This window comes from Malus domestica, chromosome 17 (genome assembly GCF_042453785.1).
Source record: "Malus domestica chromosome 17, GDT2T_hap1".
NCBI classification, from domain to species: Eukaryota; Viridiplantae; Streptophyta; class Magnoliopsida; order Rosales; family Rosaceae; genus Malus; species Malus domestica.
The window spans coordinates 2,614,420-2,632,174 of record NC_091677.1 but is presented as its reverse complement, the minus strand read 5'-3'; the positions used below and the strand labels follow the sequence as shown (position 1 = coordinate 2,632,174).

General features: G+C 39.1%; 1 protein-coding gene, 2 long non-coding RNA genes and 3 other non-coding genes across 8 annotated transcripts; 4 read left to right on the top strand and 2 right to left on the bottom strand.

Moving 5' to 3' along the window:
• Positions 1-34: 34 nt before the first annotated feature.
• Positions 35-12,071, top strand: LOC103425820 (uncharacterized). 3 transcript variants are annotated; one of them, XR_011578179.1, is made up of 4 exons: positions 35-269; positions 354-473; positions 1,944-2,010; positions 11,932-12,071. It is a non-coding gene; the product is annotated as an uncharacterized lncRNA (long non-coding RNA). The 3 variants fall into 3 exon arrangements; XR_011578178.1 differs by lacking the exon at positions 11,932-12,071 and adding an exon at positions 11,474-11,773; XR_011578177.1 differs by lacking the exon at positions 11,932-12,071 and adding an exon at positions 11,467-11,773.
• LOC114822561 (uncharacterized) lies at positions 1,318-11,064 on the bottom strand. Its single transcript, XR_011578180.1, has 2 exons — positions 10,924-11,064; positions 1,318-1,558 (listed from the first exon to the last, which is right to left on the bottom strand). It is a non-coding gene; the product is annotated as an uncharacterized lncRNA (long non-coding RNA).
• MIR10989C (microRNA MIR10989c) lies at positions 3,724-4,144 on the top strand. The gene has a single exon (NR_161597.1). It is a non-coding gene; the product is annotated as a microRNA MIR10989c (primary transcript).
• Positions 6,309-6,749, top strand: MIR10989B (microRNA MIR10989b). Its single transcript, NR_161596.1, has one exon. It is a non-coding gene; the product is annotated as a microRNA MIR10989b (primary transcript).
• MIR10989D (microRNA MIR10989d) lies at positions 9,451-9,891 on the top strand. The gene has a single exon (NR_161598.1). It is a non-coding gene; the product is annotated as a microRNA MIR10989d (primary transcript).
• A 1,402-nt stretch (positions 12,072-13,473) lies between the features above and the next one.
• On the bottom strand, positions 13,474-15,459 carry LOC103416973 (UDP-glycosyltransferase 90A1-like). Its single transcript, XM_008355182.4, has one exon. The coding sequence runs from the start codon at positions 15,268-15,270 to the stop codon at positions 13,828-13,830; it is 1,443 nt and encodes a 480-aa protein (XP_008353404.3). The 5' UTR covers positions 15,271-15,459; the 3' UTR covers positions 13,474-13,827.
• Between the last annotated feature and the right edge of the window lie 2,296 nt (positions 15,460-17,755).

Here is a 17,755-nt window from a genome sequence, read left to right as displayed (position 1 = left end):
CATGGTCTCTGTCTCTGAACACTCTCACTCTCTCAAACTCTCTCCCTCACTCTAGGCCCACTCCTTCCTTCCAAAAAAACCAACCCTCCTAGAGGGTTTTCACTCAAACAGCAACACACAACAACAACCTAGACTACACCACAACCTTCCCACATAGTCCCTACAAGTTCTTGAACCAAGAAAATAGAAGAAAAACCATTCGAAAACTCATCCCCGAGCTGCACTATTCAAGGAATTTCTCCGGCGATCTCTTGCCATTTCCGACGAAGGTAAGCCTCAAAATTGATCCCTATTGTTGTAGGTCGTATCTAGGTTCACGATTAGTAAGTTTTTGGGTGGTTTTGGTGGTGTAGGAACTCGGAAAAACTCAAGGAAAGTCACTGTGCAAATCTGGAATTTTCCAGGCCGTGGTCGTTTAGTCATATTTCAGGCCATTTTCCGACCAACGCCGGCCACCACTCGATCCCCACTTGGTATAAATCTCTTCTCCACATTCCTAACTACATTTTGGATTTTGAATCATTGAGTTTGGTTAAATATCGAACTAGAAATTAGCTTTCAAATTTGGGATGAAATATCTCAAATTCTGGAAAACTTAGACCGTGGCCATTGGGCCACATTCAAGCCATTTTTCCGTCCAATACCGACCTTAACTTGGCTCTATTTTGGTATGGTTTTGTTTCTTGCATTTCCTACTTCACTTAGGTCTTTGAATCATCAATTTTGGTTGAGAAACGAATGAGATATCATTGTTTAAAATTTGAGTTTCACCCCAGATTTTCAGTCGAAAATCTGCAGTGAAGGAAAATGGGGAAATCGGTGGGCTCAAGCCCAAAAGCCCGGCCCTTATTCTTTTGGTCCAAACTTTTGGGCCACTGGCCCATGCCTCTTTAACCTAAGGTCCAGTTGGTTCATTAACCTAATTGGGCTCAGAATATTTTTTGGAATATTCTTGAACCCTCTTAGCTCTTAGGCTAATTTCGATGTTCCGAGTCTATTTATAATATCCATTTAGTGAAATTCCAAAGTTTTAACGTGGTTGACAACTGGGGCGTCTCAGTTGATTTTTTAGAATCGATCGTTGACTTTTTACAAAATTTGCTCGGGACTCTCATTAGCGTATTTTGACACACTGATTCCGAATCCGTAGTTTGTTATTCCAAATTCAAGCGTTTTAATTGAGTTTTACTAATGAGTCTCAATATTATGCTTAGGTGTGATTACTATCGGAGACTCCGATTTCGTAGCTCGAACGGATGTGTCATTAGAAGTAACTTTGAGTGGGCAATTTGTTTTTATACTTATACATAGTTATAGTTTCCATAAATGCTTATTTCATTTTACGCTTCTATTGCCAAGTATTGTTATTGTGATATAAATTGTGATAAATGTTGCTATATGGTTGGGATATTGCTGTCATGACATGCATACATATTTGTACATGCTCATCTTGCTGCGCCTTGGTGTTAGTACTCGCCACAGGGTAAGGGCCAGTTCTTCACGTGTAAGTTCACATCCGCATCGTTCGCTCGCCTTGGATCCAAATTAGGTGTGAGTCCTGTCATACAGATTGCATTAGACAATTCCGACTCGTATGTGAATGTGCTTCTGCACTAGTCTTCATGTGATCGTAGTACTAGAGCATATTGATTATATCCAGTCCTATTCGGGTTAGAAATTATTTGTACGAACTCGTGCGTCAGCTTAGATGGATGAGCACTTAGTTATACTTGATTATCACATAATTATATTACTGCGTCATTTGATATATCATGATTGGGTATAATTCTGGTTATATGGTTGTTGTACTTTTGTTACATACTTAGTATGTTTTACGAAAATTATACTTGTTTTACAGCGAGAGATTACTATGTTCGAAAATAAAGGTTTTCTTACAAACGTTGTTTTGCTAACCCACTCAACTTTGTTTTTCGCCCCTCCAGGTTTAGTTGATGTGCTTACATGTAAACGAGGATCCTGGTAAATCTCAGGAGATGGTTATCTTTAGTGGTATAACCCTCTTCCTATTTTTTATAATGTCTTATGCTCTGACATCACATGTGAAATAAGTTCAATCTCGCTCACCTGCACACTCTTTTGATTAGGAACTTTTAGGTTTAAATTAATTCACATCATTTTTCCAGTACACTACACTTTATGGTTTTGTCATCCTTCAGGTGTCGACCAACACAACTCGATTCGGAATTCAAGTGGACATTTCGGATCGGGGTGTGTCAAAATACACCAAGTATCTCTTTAGGGACTCACTTTTCGATCCATTGGAGATTCATTTTATCCATATATTTGTTTTATACTTTTATACGATAGTTGTCTCTATTTCAGGACTTCACTGAAGAAGCTCTTAGAGAAAGTAATATATTTATATCCATATGCATGGCACCAATATGAAAGTTAATTAGGCAGGGTTTGAAGAGTTTTGCATGGCACCTATATAAAATCATATGAATATCAAACCTTCTAATTAAGAAAATACTAAACTACGAACGTTATTAAACTAGATACAAAATTAACCATGAGAATGACCAAGTTTAGCGGACATTATTAAACCAGATATAAGTTTAGCGAACGTTATTAAACCATATACAAATTTAGCGAATACATCATCTGCTATATATACTACCTTCTCACCGAAATTCATCTCCTTTTCTTTCAAACAGAAAATACATTTGACCTAATTAGAAACATCAAGGATATTGCAAACAGAAAATCATCTCATTTTCTTTCAAATTCCATTGAAAATTCAAAACAAAAACAACTACTAACAGTATGCATGCCCTTGAAAGTTGACACTTTGATTTTATCTTTTATTTAGTGCATTTTTCTTGGGTATGTGTGTGTATATATATTTCAGCATAATTTTAAAGGTCAGCAGACAATACTTTTTATTTTATTTTGTCATGGTAATGTCCCATGCATATTACACTACAAAAGCTAGCATCCCTAAATAACGTATACATATTCAGGACGGGCTTGGTGATTTTTTTTTTTTTTTTGGAAGAATTAGAGGATCCATGTCAATTAAGGGTGCATGTTCAAAAGATTGGGTAAGTAATGATCAACTACTGCAATGGGGATTCTGCAGTTAATGGTTGCTTTATTTTGGACCTTAGTTCCTCATCGGAAATCGATGCATTGCCAGAGAAGAAGGGCAAATTGGATTAATGTGGATACGTGACTAGTTTGGTGATCGATTAATAAGGAGAAATGAGAATTAACCCTGAACGACCTATATATGTAAAGCATTCAAATAACTCTTGAAGTCTTGATCCCTAAGACTTAAACATTTCCTTCCAAAACAAATCGATTGTGTCTTCTCTCTCTATATAACTCAACCACTTCCTTCCAACATCAAGCAATCATGCTGAAATTTATCATTTCACTTATGAGAAAAATTGTCCCCGCAACTGAAGCCAATGTCCTCCTAGCTGAGATTATGGCAAAGTTGCAATTTGGCAACAATGTCTTGAGAAACAACAGCTGCAAAATTGGAGAAGCATTTGGAAGCCAAGGTGAAAATTTTGGAAGCCATAAACGACCTACGTGATCAGGACATGGCCTACATCACTTCTGTTCAACATACTAAGCTCCTAGATCGACTCCGAATGGATGATAAGTTGACAGACAAAGGAAAGGGCCTGCTGAACAGCGAGGGGAAGTCGAAAACAAATCTAGAAACCAAGATTATGAGAGAGGAAGAGAGTAAGCTGCCTAAAGTGCCACTGTGGCAAGGAAAACACCATTGTCATCTTTATGGATTTGTCCAACTGTGCAAGAAATGGCATCCATCAATTATGCAACAAGAAAGGCCTCAATGTCGAAGAGGTCAAGGTCCTGCCCACTGGTGTGAGGATTGACTAATATTGAAAGCTTTGGTGGCTTTCCGTTATCCCCATTATCTATTGACCACCTATAGATAGATAAATAGATAGATAATGGGGATAATGGGAGCCAACAAAGCTTTTAATATCAGTCGATCCTTACACCGGCGAGCAGGACCTTGACCTCCTGGACATCAAGGCCTTTCTTGTCGCAAAATTGATGGATGGTACTTCTTGCACATTTGGACAAATCCTTGAGGATGTCAACAATGTTTCCGTGCCACACTGGCACCTTAGGTAGCTTGCCCTCTCCCCATTTTAGCTTCTAGCTTCGTTTCCGGCTTCCTCTCGTTGTTCAACATGCCTTTTCCTTTGTCTATCAACTTATCACCCCTTAAGAGTCGATCTAGGAGCTTTGCATGTTGAACATAAGTGATGTAGGCCTTGTCCTGATCACAAAGGTCGTTTATGGCTTAAAAAAATTTCACACAGGTTTTCAGGTGTTTTTCCAATTTGCAGCTGTTGTTTCTCAGAACATTGTTGCCAGATTGCAGCTTTGTCATAATCCCAGCTAGATAGACATTGGCCTCAGCTGCAGGAACAATTTTTCTCATAAGTGAAATGACAAATTTCAGCATGATTGCTTGCTGTTGGAAAGAACTAGTTGAGTAATACAAGGAAAGAAGGCACAGTCGATTTGTTTTGGGAGCAAATATTTGAGTCTTAAGGATCAAGACTTAAGAGTCATCCGAATGCTTTACAGCTATAGGCCGATGATGCTTAGTTCTCATCTCTCCTTATTAATCGATCACTAAACTAGTCACATATCCAATTTGTCTTTATACTCTGGCAATGTGCCAGTTTCCGATGAGGAGCTAGGGCCCAAATAAAGTAACCAATAATTGTAGAATTGTCACATCCCAGGCTCGTCTAGCACAATATTGCCCGCTTTGGGCTTACCATTCCCTCACGAGTTTGTGCACGAGAACTTCCCTAGGGGTTACCCATCCTAGGACTACTCTAGCCCAAACTTGATTAACTTCGGAGTTCCGATGGAATCTGAAGCCAGTGAGTTTTCAAAAGATCTCGTTCTATATGGAGGTGGGCATGTACATATAAAGCACATCACCCCCTTTCCGTTGGTCAATGTGGAATGTCACAATCCACCCCCTTTAAGGGCCCGACGTCCTCGTCGGCACACTCCCACCACACGGTAGAATGGTTCTGATACCATTTTGTCACATCCCAGACTCCAGTGAGGTTAATCATCCTAGGGCCCAAACTTGCTTAACTTCAGAGTTTCGATGGAATTCGAAGCCAGTGAGTTTCCAAAAGGCCTCGAGCTATATAGAGGTGGGCATGTACATATAAGGCACATCATCCATTCTTCGTTGGTCGATGTGGGATGTCAAGAATCTTCATTGCAGTAGTTGATCATTACTAAACAATTTTTTGAAGGCAATTAAATCTCTGTCAAATGTAATTGGTTGGGGACAGTCTTCGCTAATGTAGGGGATTCGAAGCCGGATCTCTCAAGATTTTACGTCAGGTTCAAAAACCCTTTAATCTAATTTGACTCCACCAACACAGTCACTATCTCCCCATTAAAATCCAAGTTGTTCTTCTGCTCTGGCAATGCGCCAGTTTCGATAAGTAGCTAGGGCCTATGGCCAGAACCAAAATGATAAAGCAATCAAACCATTTATCGCCCTTCTCATTTGTCGTTCTACGTGCGTGAATTTTTCTTGCAGGCTTTCCCAAAGCGAAGACTGTCCCCAACCATTTACATTTGACAAAGATTTAATTGCCTTCAAAAGATTGGGTAAGTAATGATTAACTAGTGAAAGAGATTCTGTAGTTATTGGTTGCTTTATTTTGGGTCTTAGCTCCTCATCGAAACCGGTGCATTGCCAAAGAAGAAGGACAAATTAGATTAATGTGGAGATGTGACCAGCTTGGTGATCGATTGATAAAGAGAGATGAGAACTAAGTCTCATCGACCTATATATGTAAAGTATTCAGGTGACTCTTTAAGTGTTGATCCCTAATAAGACTCAAACATTTTATTCCCAAAACAAATCGACCGTGCCTTTTCTCCCTGTATTACTCAATCATTTCCTTCCAACAACATGCAATCATGCTTAAATTTGCCATTTCATTGATGAGAAAAATTGTCCCTATAGCTGAAACCAATGTCCCCCTAGTTGGGATTATGGCAAAGCTGCAATTTGCCAACAATGTCCTGAGAAACGGCAGCTGCAAATTGGAGAAGCACCTGGAAGTCAGGGTGAAAATTTTGGAAGCTATAAACGACCTACGTGATCAGGACAAGGCTTACATCACTTCTGTTCAACATGCAAAGCTCCTGGATTGACTCCGAATGGGTGATAAGTTGGTAGACAAAGGAAAGGGTTTGCTGAACAGCGAGGGGAAGCCGAAAACGAAGCTAGAAGCCAAGATGTGGAAAGAGGAAGAGAACAAATTGCTTAAGGTGCCATTGTGGCACATAAAACACCATTGTCATCGTCAAGGATTTGTCCAAATGTGCAAGAAGTGGCATCTATCAATTTTACGACAAAAAATGCCTTGATGTCGAGAAGGTCAAGGTCATGCCTACCGTTGTAAGGATCGACTGATATTGAAAGCTTTGGTGGTTCCCCATTATCTTCATTGTCCCTATTATCTACTAACAACCAATAGATAGATAATGGGGAGCCAACAAAGCTTTTAATATCAGTCGATCCTCACACTGGCAGGTAAGATCTTGAACTCATCGACATCAAGGCTTTTCTTTTCGCAGAATTGATGGATGACACTTCTTGCGCATTTGGACAAATCCTTGAGGATGTCAACGGTGTTTCCGTGCCACAGTGGCACCCTAGTCAGCTTGTTCTCTTCCTTTCTAACTTGGCTTCTAGCTTTGTTTCCGGCTTCCCCTCGCTGTTCAACAGACTCTTTTCTTTGTCTGTTAACTTATCACCTATTCAGAGTCGATCTAGGAGCTTTGCATGTTGAACAGAAGTGATATAGGTCATATCTTGATCACGTAGGTTGTTTATGGCTTCCAAGATTTTCACCCTAGCTTCCAAGTGCTTCTCCAATTTGCGACTATTGTTTCTCAAGACATTGTTGCCAGATTGTAGCTTTGCCATAATCCTAGTTGAAGGGACATTGGCTTCAGCTGCAGGGACAATTTTTCTCAACAATGAAATGGCAAATTTTAGCATGATTGCTTGCTGTTGGACGAACTGGCTGAGTAATACAGGAAGAGAAGACACGGTCGATTTGTTTTGGGAGGAAATATTTGAGTCTTAGGGATCAAAACTTAAGAGTCATCTGAATGCTTTACATACATAGGTCGATGAGCCTTAGTTCTCATCTATCCTTATTAATCGATTACCAAACTAGTCACATCTCCACATTAATTCAATTTGTCTTTCTTCTCTGGCAATGCACGGGTTTCCGATAAGGAGCTAGGGCCCAAAATAAAGCAACCAATAACCGCATAATCCTCTTTGCACTAGTTAATCATTACTTACCCAATCTTTTGAAGGTAATTAAATCTCTATCAAATGTAAATGGTTGGGGACAGTCTTCGCTCTGGAAAGCTTGTAAGAAAAATTCACGTACGCAGAACGACAAATGAGGAGGGCGATAAATGGTTTGATTTCTTTATCATTTTAGATCTGGTCAGATACCCTAGCTACTTATCGGAAACCGGCGCATTGCCAAAGCAGAAGGACAATTGAGATTTTAATGGGGAGATAATGACTGCGTTGGGTGGAGTCAAATTAGATTGAAGGGTTTTTGAGTTGTTTTCCATAAACATATGGTACCGAAGGGGAAGATGTCTATTCTTTTTATAAAATTAAAAATGAAATAAAATAAGGGGAAACTTGATATAAGTCCAATTTTTTGAGCTAATAGTAGGAATATTTCAGTTTATTAAAATAAGTCAAATTCCTTACATTTAATTATTTAATTATCAAAAATTATCTCTTCAATGAAAAAATTTATTGTAAAAATCAAATTTCTTCCTAATTACCTCTTTGATTATTTATTTTTTGTTCTTTCTCTAAACCATTTATAGATTTTATTTTAATTTTTATAATCAACCTATATAACAGATTAATTGTATTTATATACCTATATAACAAATTCTTTTTCATAGTCAACCTATTACAGATTAATGTGTCTTGCTTGTAGGTATATTATTTTTTTTCTACATTTTAGTTAGGTTTCATATCTCTTATAAGTATAATATACATTCATATATTTGCTACTTGAGTTAGGGTAGAATGTTTTACAAATAGATTTATGTTAGTATATTATTATTATTTTTTGTTATATGATATTAATTAGATATTTTGGAGTTAGAAAATGCATAATATCAAAATATTTTAATTGATTTTTAATATTTTTAGAAAATATAAAATGAGCATAATTAAAAACAAATAATTAGATAACTGGACTTATTTCTAAGAACACTTTATATTTTTGGACCTAGATCAAAAACCCCCATAAAATAAAGTACAAGATCTACAATATCTTTGGCATATAGGCCATGGATTGTTACCATAAATGTGAAATGAGGTTGTTTGAGCTGCCCAATTCAATTTTGCCAGATCCAGCAATTAGGGCTACCTTCCCTCATAACTCCCCATTAACCCCACTCTGATGAAGGGGATTCGAAGCCAGATCTCTCAAGATTTTGCATTAGGTTCAAAAACCCTTCAATCTAATTTGACTCCACCCAACGCAGTCACTATCTTCCCATTAAAATTCCAGTTGTCCTTCTGCTCTGGCAATGCGCCGGTTTTCGATAAGTAGCTAGGGCCTCTGGCCAGATCCAAAATGATAAAGTAATCAAACTATTTATCGCCCTCCTCATTTGTCGTTCTGCGTGTTGCAAGCTTTTCCAGATAGGACTGTCCCCAATCATTTACATTTGACAGAGATTTAATTGCCTTTAAAAGATTGGGTAAGTAATGATTAACTAGTGCAAAGGAGATTCTGCAGTTATTGGTTGCTTTATTTTGGGCCCTAGCTCCTCATCAAAACTGGCGCATTGCTAGAGAAGAAGGACAAATTTGATTAATGTGGAGATGTGACCAGTTTGGTGATCGATTAATAAAGAGAGATGAGAACTAAGCCTCATCGGCCTATATATGTAAAGCATTCGGATGATTCTTTAAGTCTTGATTCCTAAGACTCAAACATTTCTTCCCAAAACACATCGACCGTGCATTCTCTCCCTGTATTACTCAACCAGTTCCTTCCAACAACATGCAATCATGCTTAAATTTGTCATTTCATTGATGAGAAAAATTGTCCCTACAGCTGAAGCCAATGTCCCCCTAGCTGGGATTATGGCAAAGCTGCAATTGGGCAACAATGTCCTGAGAAACAACAGCTGCAAATTGGAGAAGCACCTAGAAGTCAGGGTGAAAATTTTGGAAGCCATAAACGACCGACGTGTTCAGGACAAGTCTTACATCATGCAAAGCTCCTGGATCGACTTCGAATGGGTGATAAGTTGACAGACAAAGGAAAGGGTCTGCTGAACAGTGAGGTAAGTCAAAAACGAAGCTAGAAGCCAAGATGAGGAAAGAGGAAGAGAACAAATTGCTTAAGGTGCCATTGTGGCACATAAAACACCATTGTCATTGTCAAGGATTTGTCCAAATGTGCAAGAAGTGGCATCCATCAATTCTGCGACAAAAAAGACCTTGATGTCGAGAAGGTCAAGGTCATGCCCACCGGTGTAAGGATCGACTGATATTGAAAGCTTTGTGGCTTCCCATTATCCTCATTATCCCCATTATCTACTAACGACCCATAGATAGATAATGGGGAGCCAACAAAGCTTTTAATATCAGTCGATCCTCACACCGGCGGGTAAGACCTTGAACTCATCGATATCAAGGCCTTTCTTCTTGTAGAATTGATGGATGACACTTCTTGCGCATTTGGACAAATCTTTAAGGATGTCAATGGTGTTTTCGTGCCACAGTGGCACCTTAAGCAGCTTGTTCTCTTCCTCTCTCCTTAACTTGGCTTCTAGCTTCGTTTCCGGCTTCCCCTCGCTGTTCAACAGGCTCTTTTCTTTGTCTGTCAACTTATCACCCCTTCAGAGTCGATCTAGGAGCTTTGCATGTTGAACAGAAGTGATGTAGACCCTATCTTGATCATGTAGTTTGTTTATAGCTTCCAAAATTTTCACCCTAGCTTCCAGGTGCTTCTCCAATTTGCGGCTGTTGTTTCTCAAGACATTGTTGCCAGATTGCAGCTTTGCCATAATCCCAGCTGAAGGGACATTGGCTTCAGCTGCAGGGACAATTTTTCTCAACAGTGAAATGACAAATTTCAGCATGATTGCTTGCTGTTGGACGAACTGGTTGAGTAGTACAAGGAGAGAAGACACGATCGATTTGTTTTGGGAGGAAATATTTGAGTCTTAGGGATCAAAACTTAAGAGTCATCTGAATGTTTTACTTATATAGGCCGATGAGGCTTAGTTCTCATCTCTCCTTATCAATCGATTACCAAACTAGTCACATCTCCACATTAATCCAATTTGTCTTTGTTCTCTAGCAATGCGCGGGTTTCCGATGAGGAGCTAGGGCCCAAAATAAAGCAACCAATAACTGCAGAATGTCCCTTGCACTAGTTAATCATTACTTACCCAATCTTTTGAAGGCAATTAAATCTCTATCAAATGTAAATGGTTGGGGACAGTTTTCGCTCTGGGAAAGCTTGTAAGAAAAATTCACGAACGCAGAACGACAAATGAGGAGGGCGATAAATGGTTTGATTGTTTTATCATTTTGGATGGCCCTAACTACTTATTGGAAACCGGCGCATTGCCAGAGCAGAAGGACAATTGAGATTTTAATGGGGAGATAGTGACTACGTTGGGTGAAGTCAAATTAGAATGAAAGTTTTTGAGTTGTTCTCCATAAACATGTGGTGCCTAAGAGGAAGAGAACTATTCTTTTTATAAAATTAAAAAATGAAATTGCATTAACAATGATAATCTGATTTGCAGAGTCTTCAACATTAACAACGATAATGAACACGTTACCTTGAACCCAGTTTATTTTTAACTCCCCATTTGTAAAAGGGGTTTCTCTGACAGCACCGCACCTACTAGCTTCAGTCCCTGCTCCATGCTAGAAATCTCCAGAGACTCGTCCAGGTGAACCACCAGCTCATCTACCTCTGATTGATCCCTCCCCTCCCAGATACCACAACAGAAGAATGAACACAGAATCAACGTGTTCCAATATCGTCTCAGAACCTCCTTCACGCCCACTTGATGAGAATAATTTTTGTATTCTATCTTTTTGCCATATAGGCCATGGATTGTTGCCATAAATGCGAAAATGGGGGTTGTTTGAACTACCCAATTCAATTTTGCGAGACCCAGCGGTTGGGGGTACCTTCCCTCATAACTCCCATTAACCCCACTCTGATGCAAGAGAAACTTTTTCAGGTTCTGGTCACATACGACACCTGGTGTTCCAACAAATGAAAATTAGACACGTGGCTTTTCCATGTTTCAATTAAATTGCATTCTGATAATTCCCTTCGTTACTGATATTGTTGTGTTTATGGTTGAAATGAGAGGGAAGAAGGGATAGATTCAACACAACAACAATGGGAGGATGATAGGGATGATGATGATGTCAATGATGAGACGGAGCCCGAGAGCAACGCTGAGAAGAGCTACGTTCATAAAACTAGTATATATGCCTGTGATTCAGTGGATAACTCGTTTAGAAACTACAAAATTGTGGTATATACTGTTCTTGGTCAAAAGAAACTATGGTATTTCTTATTTGTAACATTACAATGACTAATTTGACCTGGTATCAGGATTTATGACGACGTGTATCATTTAATTATGATACTCCTTTCTCGAGTCTCAATTATATCATGGTTCATGATGATAAACAACATTTTACTATACTCTCTTGAGTCTCGATTATCATGGATGTGGCATGTTACATCATATTCTTGAGTGGAAGTTTATACATTTCAAACGAATGTTCTATGACAAAAATTTTCCTTTTTTTTTTTTCATCTATAGAGCAACAGGATCCTCAAAAACTTGGAACTTGGGCAATGGGGCCAACCCTTGGGCACACAGTGCCATATTCGTAACCCATATCAGTAGCACACAATTGTTATTGCAAGGGGTATGATTCTCTTTCCTCGTAGTTTCCTTCTTCTTCCCTTCTTTTCCTTTTGAATTGGTTAAGCTACGTAAATGTTTTATGTTAATGTTTTAATAGTCATAAAAAAAATTAAAAAAAATTGTAAGAGAATGAGAAAGGGACGAGAATAGAAGGGAAAAAACCCTACTCTTATTTGTTATCTATAAAGCATGTCGTCCTCTTTAAATTGGACCACTATATATTGTGTGATGGATTCAGATTTGTGGACACCCAAAGACAAACTAAAAGCGGCGGGAAAAGATTCGATTTTTTGGTTGCAACCAATAGTCTCAATGTCGTTACCTCCCTCATAATTATTTTTTACATGGGGAGATAATAATAGTATATTAGTATTAGCGTATGTAATATTTTAGGGTCTTTACCATGATAAGTGTTGTGTGGGACTTATGTATAACATTGCATCAGCAAATGTTAACGAGTATCTATCAATATGTAAAAGGTGAGTAAGAGAAATTGATGTGCAGTATTTACGTGAATGAGATTTGTTTTCCACTCAAAATCAATCTTGACCCCAATATTTGAGTCCTTATATGGATTAGCTAGTTCGATCGGCGGACCTTAAAATTTCTCTCTTACTATGGGGACTTCAACTCAGACCTGTAGGAAGCCTTCTAGACTCTATACACAAGGACATTTGGAGATGCTTGTAGTCCCTCTAGAAGCATGCCTTAAAAGGTTGGTCAGAAAATGTATAGTATGACGTCGACATAAGGGATTGCGCCGGTGTCAAATCTATAGTAAATTGACAAACACTATGCTAGCTGTCCCTTTATTTCTCGACCCGACTTCTATGTCCTCTCAGTTCTCATACATTCTCATTTCTTTTTAATTTGTGCGGTCACGGTTAAGTTACGTCAATATTTTATATTGATTTTTTTATAGAGATAATAATACAAAAAGCAATAGTGATATAAAATGTTGACGTGACTTAACCGTGACCTCACAAATAGGAGGGGCCGTGTATGGGAAGTTGAAGGGTAGAGAAGCCATGTCCTATTTCTCAGTTGGGTGAATCAGATGATGGAAGGTTCCCTAATTTTTGTGGTCGCTCTTTCTCTACAAATTTGAAAATATCTTTGCCACGTCTGTGCAAGAGATAAGAGTAGTGGTGAAGTTTCTATCTAAGGAAAACTAATGACAAGGGCTTGAAAACTTTGAGTTTTAACGATAAATACAAAATAAAAGGTTAAGTGAATAATATCAGATTTGACTTTTTAGTATAAAAGTATGGTTTTTCGTTAAATTGAACAGTACCGCGGACTTTTCGTTAAAACTCTCTTCCATCTATTGTCTCAATAGATACAATGAGATAAGGAAGGTGAGGATTAAGCTACAATGAATAAGACTATAATTTATAACTTATAATCATGTATTAAACTTGTGATTTAAGAAGGTTCAAAATAAAAATTCGATATAAATGAAGAAAAATATCATTAAATTATAGCACCAACTATGGTTATTGAGAAGCGCGGTGGTGTTGTGCTAGGTTGGAACTTGGAAAGCATGGGTGGAGTTTTTATTGTTTAGTTTGTCTTGAATATACCAATTAGCTCTTACTCGAATAGTATCTCTCTTACAAGTTTCATAGTTTAGCTCTTCTGGGTCCATTTGATAACTTAATTATGTTCAATTGGCAATCCAAGTTAGCAAAAAACCGTTAAGGAAAAAACCATTAGAATACAAAGTGAAATCACATGCAATTATCTAATTCGATGAAAGTTTTTTGTTTTTTGTTTTCAAGTGCCCTTCTACTGATTGTCTAAATTCTTGTTGGCCAGCGTTGCCTCATCAATAAGCAACTGCAGCGTTGACCACGACGACCCACCTTCCTTCACAGCCTTATCTGCCATGTCAGCAAACTCCTTCACTCTCTTCCTCACCTCCTCTCCCTTGTCTCCCACCATCAACTCTTTGACCGTCTTCTCCAACCCCTCTGCCTTCACAAACCCTTTCACTGAACCGTCACACGTCTCCACCCTCAGCCCCACCTTGATCTCCTCCACCACGAACCTGGCATTCAGTGGCTGCTCCGCCATTATCGGCCACGCCAGAATCGGCACTCCGGTGCATATGCTTTCCAACACCGAGTTCCATCCGCAGTGGCTCACAAAACCATGCACGCTCCCGTGCATTAAAATCCGCCTCTGGTCAACCCACTCATTAACCACCATTCCCCTCCCCTTCACTCTCTCTTCAAACCCTTTGATATCCCACGTGGCAGTCTCTGATGCGTACGATTTGCTTCTTATGACCCACATAAAGTGGACCATAGAGTTTTCCAACCCTAAAGCTATCTCTTGGAGCTGCTCAGCTGATAGCTCAGCTTGCGACCCAAACGCAACATACAAAACTCTACGTCCCTCCTCCAGCTTTTTGTCCAGCCACTCAATCCAGATCGCCTTTTCATCACGATCGTGTGGTTCATCTTGTGCCAGCTGACAAAATGGGCCCACACACCAGGCCTTGGGCAAACACTCAGTGTTCCAGTACTCAACGAACACAGCTTCGAGCTCGTAGAAGCTGTTGACTATCATACCCAAGCTACGAACGGTTGACTCCAATATTTTCATGCTGAACTCAGAGGATGCATGTTGGACATCATCAGTAATAGTGGACTGGTTAAAGTCCTTTTTGGTAACTTTGATCCACGGAAACCGAGTTACGGTGACTAACTCCGTGTCGGAGTCGGCCCCGTCTAGGAGCCGGCTCTCAGCAACGAGTTTAAACAGGGATAAGGCGTAGTTTCCCAAACCATAGAAAACAAATCTGGGGAAACCGAACTTGGCAGCGGAATCGGCGGTCCACCAGAGGAAGCCGTCGGAGACCATGAAGCTGACGCCTGGAAGGGTTTGGAGGGCTCGCTCGAAGTCGGGTTGCATGTGGATGGTTGAGAGGGCGAAGGAGAAGAAGAGGTCCATTGAAGGGAGCTTGTCAGTGCTTTCGACGCCTGCGGGGATTCCAGGGACGATGTTTTGAGGGAAAGAGATGTGGACCACGTTAGCGGCAGCGGGAAGGGATTGGTGGATGAAGGTGCGGTTGGCGGGGGTGGTGAAGACGGTAACGGCGAGTCCCTGAGCGAGGAAGATGCGAGACAAGTTGAGGAGAGGGATGGTGTGGCCTTTCGCCATGAAGGGGAACAAAACTACGTGGCCCTTCTCAATCTCATGCTCATGCTGCGATTGTGAACCCATTTTTTATGACGATCGAATTTACAGACTCCTGAGTAGTTATGTATTCAGGGGTGCATAATGTATATATAGGTTTTCTACAATGTTGTTAAGTGTAATTAAAAAGTGTAGTGAACTTTATCGAATATAATTTCCTCCATATGGACAACTGTAAAGTGATCCAAGAATCGTAACATTTCAAAAGAAGCGATCAAACAATTTACATAGTGCCAAACCAAGTAATTGGATGAACAAACGTTACACGCTTTAATGGACCACTAGCGAAACTACTGGCAGTGGCAGGAGAGAAATTTTCTTGTAACTAAGGATGCCATGTGGCAAATAATTATTAAACAGTGTTTATTTTTTGACTATGTAGCAAACATCTAAGTGAGAATAATACCACAATTAGGTCATGGTTATAAAAAAATATTTATCTCCAGCGGCAGGCAAGCAAATTGGGTAGGCCTCAGAGGCGTGTTAGATCATAACACGTCGATGTGTGCGAGTCACTGTGGAAGCATGCAAGGACTGGCAGAAGATATAGGAGGCAGATTCTCTGCCCTCTCACTTCCCGTGCTTTTTCGTATTCTCCTATTTTGTGTGGTCACGGTTAAGTCATGTCAACATTTTATATCTTTTTTTTATAGAGATAATAAAACAAAAAGAAATAGTATTATAAAATATTAACATGACTTAACCGTAACCACACAAACAGAAGGTAGAGAATCTGCCTCCGAAGATATATATTGTTTGACATGGACGTACGTGGAATGTAGCGAACCGGCGGTGCCCAAATCTGTAAGTAATTGACAGACTACCGCTATTCCACACGCACCCCTCCCCCATCTCTCTCTCTCTCTCTCCCTCTCCCCCCTTGTGTCGATGAAAATGGAAGGTACTCTTTTTTTTTCTCTCTCTCTCTCTTTGCAAAGTTGAAAATATCTAGTCACTATATATGTGTGGTGAAGGTTTTCCTATTCTGAAACGACGAAATTGGGTGAGTCAGGATCTAGGCTAAAGTCACAACCAAAGGAATATCATTACAAAAAGAGAGAAACATCACCAATATACCGTACGTAATATTTGTGGAGAGAGAGATGAGGGACGGATGGTTACCAGTTGGCACCACCAGTTGGTGTTTTGCTAGGTCGAGGTGGATGGCTAGTGTTTTTGATGTTTGTTATTGGTCTAGCTTCTTATTTTAACTTCGTTCAAATATAACTAATCAGTTCTTAATCTAACGATAGATACATATATATATATATGTATATATGTATATATATGTACATATATATATTTATGTATACCAATGTTTGTTCAGACACAGTGCTGTTGGCGGATCCAGGATTTCAAGATCGAGGGGGTCCCAACATAAAAGCTAAAAAAAAAAGACTAATTTGGTTCCATATCATTATTTTCTACTGAAGTTGGTTCAGTGATTAAATCAAGATTAATCTCAAAGGTAATAAACCAACAAATTCTCCCCAGCAACATAATGCAATTACTGACTCTATAAGGATAAAAAAATTTAATGTAACATATATATTATTAATTGGGAGTTGGGATTAGAGTCTAGGATTAAAAAACTTATATGAATTTGGAAGAAATAAAATTAGGCAACTAAAAGCGGTGGAACGATAAATGGTGGTGGGGAATAGGGTAACTTGGGTTTAAGGTTGGAAGGTTGAGACGATTGGAGTTGGGAATTCTTAAATATAATTTGAGGATACTGGAAAAGACCGGGGTTCTCGGGCTCTCTAGAGAAAACAAAGATATTTTAGTTTTTAAATTTTTTATAATTACCTGGCTCTAAAACGTTGTCGTTTTGACTAGGTCTTTTAGGGTCAACACTACCTAAAAGTTATCGTCAAATTCGTACTTTGTTACCCTTAGTTTTTTCTTCTCACTTCCATACTTAAAGATATGATTGACTTCCAAAATCATATTTCTTTTAGTCTACCTGTTGAATTTTCTGTTAAACAATGACGTGGTAGGACTTTGGGCCACTAAAAATTTTAAAATCATAAAAATAAAAATAAAGTTTGGATAGTGAAAAAATATTATAAGTGTGAAATAAGAGTTTTATCAAAGGCACTTTACGAGTTCATAATAAAAAATAAAAATAAAAGAAAATTGGCTATGAAAATTCCGTGCCGTTAAAATTGAAAAATATTTGCCTGTACTTTTTGATTACCACTAAATCCCACCCTCCTCCTCTGCTTGCTTATGGGGAGCAGGGAGAACATATCTTCTTGGCGCTCAAGTCGCTAATATCTCCACCATTCAAATCTCAATACCTCAACTCTATGAGTATATTCGCCCCCATCACACACCCACCGAGCCAATGGTGATTTCGGACCGGCCACGACCAAATTGTTGTCACTCGGATACTCGAATTCCACCGCCAAACCAAACACGCGTTTCTAATCAATTCATACACGCTTCAGATCTGTACCCCAAACTTGGTTATACGATGTTCAAGCCAAATGGCAATGTTTCTTACAAA